This window comes from Formica exsecta, unplaced genomic scaffold, assembly GCF_003651465.1.
Source record: "Formica exsecta isolate Colony F162 unplaced genomic scaffold, ASM365146v1 scaffold38, whole genome shotgun sequence".
NCBI classification, from domain to species: domain Eukaryota; kingdom Metazoa; phylum Arthropoda; class Insecta; order Hymenoptera; family Formicidae; genus Formica; species Formica exsecta.
Window position 1 is genome coordinate 1,217,172 of NW_021851042.1, and position 7,394 is coordinate 1,224,565.

At 30.1% G+C, this 7,394-nt stretch overlaps 2 protein-coding genes across 2 annotated transcripts in view; one reads left to right on the top strand and one right to left on the bottom strand.

Moving 5' to 3' along the window:
* Window positions 1-540: 540 nt before the first annotated feature.
* On the top strand, window positions 541-1,775 carry LOC115239392 (probable serine/threonine-protein kinase clkA; the record flags this gene model as incomplete). Its single annotated transcript, XM_029813893.1, has 1 exon — window positions 541-1,775. A coding segment is annotated over one exon (1,197 nt), but the record flags the coding sequence as incomplete, so codon positions are not given.
* A 620-nt stretch (window positions 1,776-2,395) lies between these two features.
* Window positions 2,396-7,394, bottom strand: part of LOC115239350 — a 7,791-nt gene continuing 2,792 nt past the window's right edge. The window contains exons 7-18 of the mRNA XM_029813822.1: window positions 7,022-7,252; window positions 6,664-6,899; window positions 6,218-6,590; window positions 5,974-6,147; window positions 5,645-5,893; window positions 5,182-5,493; window positions 4,939-5,069; window positions 4,598-4,682; window positions 4,297-4,538; window positions 3,310-3,377; window positions 2,819-2,849; window positions 2,396-2,557 (exon numbers count right to left, since the gene is read on the bottom strand). Of these exons, the coding sequence (XP_029669682.1) occupies window positions 2,434-2,557; window positions 2,819-2,849; window positions 3,310-3,377; window positions 4,297-4,538; window positions 4,598-4,682; window positions 4,939-5,069; window positions 5,182-5,493; window positions 5,645-5,893; window positions 5,974-6,147; window positions 6,218-6,590; window positions 6,664-6,899; window positions 7,022-7,252 (2,256 nt within the window). The 3' untranslated portion in view covers window positions 2,396-2,433. The remainder of the gene's footprint in view (window positions 2,558-2,818; window positions 2,850-3,309; window positions 3,378-4,296; window positions 4,539-4,597; window positions 4,683-4,938; window positions 5,070-5,181; window positions 5,494-5,644; window positions 5,894-5,973; window positions 6,148-6,217; window positions 6,591-6,663; window positions 6,900-7,021; window positions 7,253-7,394) is intronic.

A 7,394-nucleotide genomic window follows, 5' to 3' on the forward strand; every position in this document is an offset into this window, starting at 1 on the left:
CAACAATAATTTAAGTATGTTTATCATGTTGCGCGCGATGAATAAAAAAGGCTATATATATTCAATTTTAAAAAGATAATACGCTATTATTACATGTTATAGTTCGAAAAAAAGTTTTTAAATGAAATTTTGTTTTGTTATCTTAATTTTGACAGAAAAAAGATGTAAATTATATTGTTTCTAAACTTCTTATTTAAAAGTGGTCACATTAGAATAACGTATAAAAATTATAAATGTATATAATTTTGTGAATTTTATAGTAGAGTAATTATATTTTTTTTAGTTTCTGACGAGAGATAATTATTTTTTTAGAGAGCGGTGATAATTTGTTGTACGATAGTCGTAAATGCGGAGCCACCTCTTAACAGTATGTATTAATAAAGTTTCGTGATTTTTGTATGTATATGTTCTCGAAAAATTTTATATGTATCATAAAATTAATTATTATTACAAATAAGATATTCTTTAAGCAGAATATTAATATTATTGAAATTTGCAATTAAAGATAGATGAAAAATCGCGCTTTAATCGAAACATTATTTTATTGTAGGCTATTCTTTTACCGGAGATAGCAATGGGTATGATTACAGTAACGCCGTTACTAATAATGCATACTTACGATCTAAGAATAGCTATCAAAATGATGGAAACTTTTACGGTGCTGGAGACGACAGTCACAAATTATCCGATGTCAGCAGTTCTTCATTAATCAATGTCGGTAATCAGGGTAGTGTAGGAGGCGACATTGGAAACAATTACAACGGATATGCCGCAAATAATCACAGAGATGAATACGCAGGATATTCCAATACTTACGAGAATTCCGATAGCGATTCTTACACTTCGCCTATTCGTGCAGCAACTAATACATTGTTCAGTGGATATTCTAATTCTAACAACAATGCGGATTCAACTTTTAATGCGTATTCAAGCGGTCCAGTTTACAAAGATTCTGATTTTAGCCAATACGCGGCTAGTAGCAGCAGTAGTAGTAATAAAAGAGTGCCTACTTATTCTGAATATTCCAGACCAGCTGTAGAAAATTATTCCGGAAACATTAATAGCGATGTACAAGGATATCGCGGTTCGTCTAGCTCTTTAAGTTACTCTGAAAGTGATCACGCTTATCCCCCTTATTTGCCAGGTGGTCTGACTAGCGAATACTCGTTTGGAAAGCAGAAAGACGTTCCGTACAATCTGAAAGGCAGTAACAAGTACAGTGATATCTATTCGATACCATCCGAGATGCGCTTCACACGGGGAAATGGGGGACACGTTAGCCATAATTACGATGTTTCACCGTATATATCAGGTTCTAGGCCGAACAGTCACTTCTCGAAGGCACACAGTTCTGGTATTTATTCCACGGGAAAACCGAATAAATATAGTTACAAGTACTTGTCTCGTTACGCTCCGAATAGCGGTGCAAGTTACTCGGCGAGGGAACGCGATGGTTATTACGTTCCTTACGGTAAAGATAGTAGAAAAATTATTGTAATTAAAGATAGCAGGCCGAATTACACACACACCGGTCGTATTTACTCCAATGAGCCGGGTTACGCCGGTAGCAACGGTGGTTACAGAAGTAAGAGTGGCGCTTTTATGAATGGTTATTCCACTTCGTCGAATTTTGATGCATATAGTGGCAGTAGTAATTATAATGACAATCCCACTGTGTCAAGACGATATAGAATCAGCGGTAGTCCAATGCTTGTGAAAAGGGCTATTTCTGCTTAATATTTTTGTAAGATAATATTTAAAAAGTATAATGTATGACACGTAACACACAATGATGTGTTTGAGATTTGTGTATATATATATATTTACTTTATAAGTATATTTTAATAGGAATTTTTGCACTTCGATACGTTATCCAAAATAAAAATGCCGTTCAGTCTTTTATAAATGTTGAAGTGTGGATGTTTCTATTATTTTTTCCCTGTCACACAATTATGTATAAAAATATTATAAAAATTGTCTTCAATATTGTACACATTATTGATGCATAGAGGGAAATATTCTTATGTTTATATATATAGATACCAAGAAAATCTTTCTCTAAAAAATTTTTCTTTCAACAGAATCAACATTATATTGGTTTAGATATAAAGTAAATTATTATTATATATAGATACAAAAGTTTTTCTAGATAGCAACTAATGATATTCATATTTAACATTATTAAAAAACTAAAACCCTTTCTTCAATAGAAAACACATGCACATATATTTTAGATTTATTCATATTTATTTTTTAAATATTATTAAATTATTTTGCGCGAAAATTGTTTGTACATCATCTATGATAAACGTATTGTGAAAAATTCTGCAATTGTTATAATGAAAATTTTAGTTACCATAATTCTATATGATTGTTATATGAAAAAACTAGCATTTTTTAATTGAATTCATCCTGGGATTTTTAATATAATATTTATGGAGGTGTCCTTGATAGCTTAGGCTTGGCCAAAAATGCTTCTTCTTCTTCTTTAGCTAGTTCTGAATTATTTTTCCATGAATTATCATTAACTATATTATTATCATAATTATTACTATTCCTACAAACAATTATTAATAGATCGATTATAAGAGTTATGTATATATAACGTGGAGAGATAAGCAAAAGCGCATTTTATTAAAACAAGCACAATAAATATATAATTTATTTAAAATATAATTTGTTATAAAAATACATAATGTAGACAAAGTATATGTGTATAATAATTAAATAATACAAAACACGCGTGCTTCAACAATACAAATAAATATCCAAAAGTTGTGAGAAGTGCACTGCAATGTGAATACATAAAATTACTCACAGCGACGCTATACTGCTGAGTTTCTCCATTTCTGTAAAAATCAGATTTATAAACATTCTACTTAAAATTTAATAATGATAACAATAACAAGAAATTATCTATTTTATTCGTTTATAATTAATTTCAATAGATTAATTTGTATCTATTAATTCCTATTAAATTGTGTGATTGTATATGAATCAAAGTATCTTAAATTACTATTTCAAATAATACATATTTTTGAAATAACTATTAAACTTTGATTATCGTATGTCATCTAACTGATTAATATTTATCTAAGTTTCCATCACTTTCGTGTTCGTGCTCTAATTTTTCCAAGGTGTTTTGAACATGTAGGGCAAGTCGTAAAGCTTTCACTGAATGTCATTTGCGATTTATTATCTTAATGTACCAAGTTCGCCATTTTTAAGTCAGTGTTTGTATTACAAGATGAAAATAATATAGGAGTTTCTTATTTTGATTATTTAAACAAGTTAAAATGAAGTACGTACCTGTTTGGCCGTTTTCGCGACCGGATATAAGAGTCACAGAAGATGTTATTGCAGTCTCACTACTGTCCCTGTAAAACGATAGCTATTAATTATAAACCATAAGTGAGATCAACGTATTATATACATGAGACTTTATATCAAATCATTTTCGGGCTCAGTTAAGTTAAATTAATTAATAACGCACTTGGAAGTCCGATTTTCATATAAATAAATGGTATCGTTGGAAATTGTTTTTTGAGAGAAATTTTGCTTAAAAGATTTTAGAATTTTTAAAGGTAATTTTTCCCATTCTGCTTTACATTTTCCATCATAGAATTTTTCTATATCGATTCTATGTTGTAATTTGCGTAATTTTAATTGATCCATTTGTATGTTATTTGTTTTAACGCGATTATCGCAATCAAATTCGTATTGATTGTGACTTTTGTTTTTGATCGTGCTTGATGGCCAAACTATATTTTTTAATACATTTAAATTTTTATTCTGTTCTTTGCATGGTCGACTTTCGTATTTCATAATTAGGGAAGATTCCGTACTGACGAATCTTTCTGCAATACTTTCAATTTTATTTGCAGAGAGCGATTCTTTATTTGTGCCGTTTGTGATAATTTGTTGTTCCTTGAAGATATTATCGATATATTATATGAAAAGAGAAAAAATTCAGTCAATAAGAATTTCTCACGAATTTATACTGGATATTATACCTTCAAAGAGGAATCAGATAAATTTGATACTTGTTTAGCAAGAGCTGCTTCTTTGATACAACTTTCTTTCGATAACATATTACTTTTCATCTTCATATTATACCTACTATTTCAATTTGTTATTATTATATTAAATTAATCTTTTCAGTTATGTACATGACATTCGTGTAACATATGTGTCATTAAGAAAAAATTCGATCATTGCTAATTTTTTTGACAATTTTTTATACATAAAAAGAGTGGCGATAATTTTTTGGATTATATTACTTGTATGTATAAATACCTTAACAAAGGATATGATGGACGTTTATTACAAAGATGATTATTATGTTGATTGTCGTAAAAATTAATAGGATTCAGCATAGATATCTTTTGTAAAGTTGTATCCGTGGTTATAGCATTCTGAGGAATCTTTGAAGAAACGCTGTAACACATTGCAAGCAGCGTTTCTCCATTCAATTCACCGATATAATTTTGTAACGGATCATTTTCGTCTAATTCATTTTCCAATACGTCCAACTCTTCCTACGGACATATTATAATATTCAGACAATATTTATTTGGTAAATTAACATCGTACTTACGTTATCATCATCCCCAGTCTCTTCAGTCTGCGGTGTATTAACATTTTCACGCCTCTGTATTTTCAATATATGTTCTAGATGCTTTCTATATTATAACGAAATTATCATCGTTTAAGTTAATTTTTTTAATAAAAGAAAATTGCTGTGTATCTCTTAATTTGTATTTACAAATGTAAACTTTCTAAATCATCACCACTTCAAAGTAGAGATTTGCAGTTTATAAGAAGACATTAGTCAATTATAAATTCATGAATTACACTTTAATGTGATTATTTTCTTATTTTGTATATAGTGAAAATTTTAATCTCTGCTTTTAGAAACTTTATATTTTATGCATGTACCTTATTTTTGTAGTTTTCTGGTTGCCACCAAGATAATCCGATACATTCGAAGATTTCATTTTCTTTGCCTCTTCATTGATCACAGGATTGTTTAGAAAATTGTTTAGCGCTCCATTGATATATGGTAGAGACTAGTAAACAATATATGAAAACTTTATTTAATATCTCTTACATTAATCTTTCTAATATTTTCTTCGATAAATATTATATTTTCGTTAAATATATGCATGCAACTTAACTCACAGATGAATGATCTATTGAGAGAAGAATGAGTAATGTAGAAACAAGTAAAGAAGATATCTTAGATGCTCTAGCTTGCGCCAGCCGATGTAACGACAGATTCATTAAAAGTGCGGTAGCGTATTCAAGCCTGTATAAACTTATAACGCGACATTTATCGTGTAAATGGTTGATTAACCATTCCAACAATCCGTTTTCTATCATGTATATCCGTTGCTGTCTACGTAAAGATAGTTTCTGTAACATCGCCACCATCATGTCACACGCGAAAATGTCAACTCCGTCAGCGTAATTACTATCGAGACAAGCAAAGATCTAAAATATCGAGGATTTATATTAACGTGTGTCGTCACATATATAAGTTTACATTTATCTTTAGTTTTGTAATTCCGAGTAAAAAATTTTTGTCTGATTTTAATATTACGAATAATTATAAAAACATACACAAATGATTAATTTAACATACCACATTTACGACAGTAGATCCGACCGACAAGTAATCTCTTCCGCATCTGAAAGATGCCAATGTGTTTAATAACCGTGCAGTGAATTGTTGTAAAAGATGCCTAGCATAAGCTTCTCCTGCAGTCAGCAAACATGGTAGAATTGGCTTGCCGCTGTCGCTAGCAATTTGTCCATGAAGCCCCAACAAATCGTGGCTTACATATTCGTGCAAGACTTCATCCTGTTCGTTCAACTGTGCGAGAGTTATTTTCTAAAATATAAATATATTATTTAAAATAATTAATATATGTATTATATATCACTTTATATATTTATTGATAATTTTAATACCCAACGCAATGCTTGCAATAGCAACAACTTCGTCTTCACGTCCCCGTTAAGTAGATGTAACTTGATTTTTTTATAGTCCAATAATTTTGGAGATACCGGTAGTGCTGCGATGTGATCAAGTTTAGGCTGGGCAATTGCTTTTACATCAGTATGACCGAATTGCAATAAGGATGGCTGTCGGAAATAATAAAATATGAAAAATACAAAGTTTATAAAAGACACGTCGTGATTTTTTTATACTTACATGGGAAGCCTCCCTTATATTTTGATTAAATAAATCTGGAAATATCTTCATGCAAATTTCGAGCGTTCGTTGTATATCGACAGTTTGGCCTTTCACTGAGTTTTCCAATGCCACCGTTAATTCTCCGGCAACGTTTATTAACTTATGATAGTCCGCGTGTAATTTATGAAATCTCACTTTTAATTTCTCGTAATTTGTATGAACACTGCATAGATGAGTCTTGGTCAATGCCAATTCTTGATTGCATTGAATCAATCTTTTGTCTAGTTTGTGCATCTTCACCAAACTATTAACACTTTCTCCTGAATTCAGTACATCTTCTCGGGAGTTATTGATTATAATTTGGTCTCCAGTAATATGTGTTTGTGTATCTCTGCAAATAATAACACACATACGCGAACTGTTTTAATTTCTTTGCTGAAATCATACAAATAAGACTCTCTTACTTCGATTTTAGATTACGACTTGTTTTATGAGATAAACTGTACTGCTCCTCATCGTCATGGTCTTCTAAAAATATGGGTATATCTCTATCGTTTGGCACGATTGACGTATTATTCCTTGTAGTCTTATTTGGCCCAGTATCTGCAACTCCCAGTTTTGTTACTGGCACAGTATGTACTTGTACTAAATCCCGCGATTGCACTTTATTAAGGTTTATATTATTCAAATCGACCAAATCCTGTAATTTCATTTAATAATAATTATAATTATTATTTATAATTTTCCGTGGTCCTTCCTTTGCATTATCAAATATAAACACGTGATATACAGAATTCGAGTTTTAACATTGAATTTACTTACTTGTTTATGATTTTTAATAAATAAATCTAGATTTCTTGATAGCTCATCCAACCAACGCTGTTCTAATATTTTTGAGAAAAACGTGTCTGCATGAATATCTTCTATAAACGGTAGTGCATAAAACGATTGTAATTCTATGTCATTTTCTAATTCCTTGCCATCTCCACTCAAGTAATCTTGTAATTGTTTCATGCTGTTATTTATATTTTTTTCGATTTCAGTTGCATTGTTCTGTTTATTATTAATAACATCCTTAGACTAATTATTTTTACAATATTTCACATAATATAGTACATGATTACATTAAGCATTAACATTTTATTTTAAACGTAATATGCGAGAATATTAGTTTAAGAAGAGTAAAATATATATA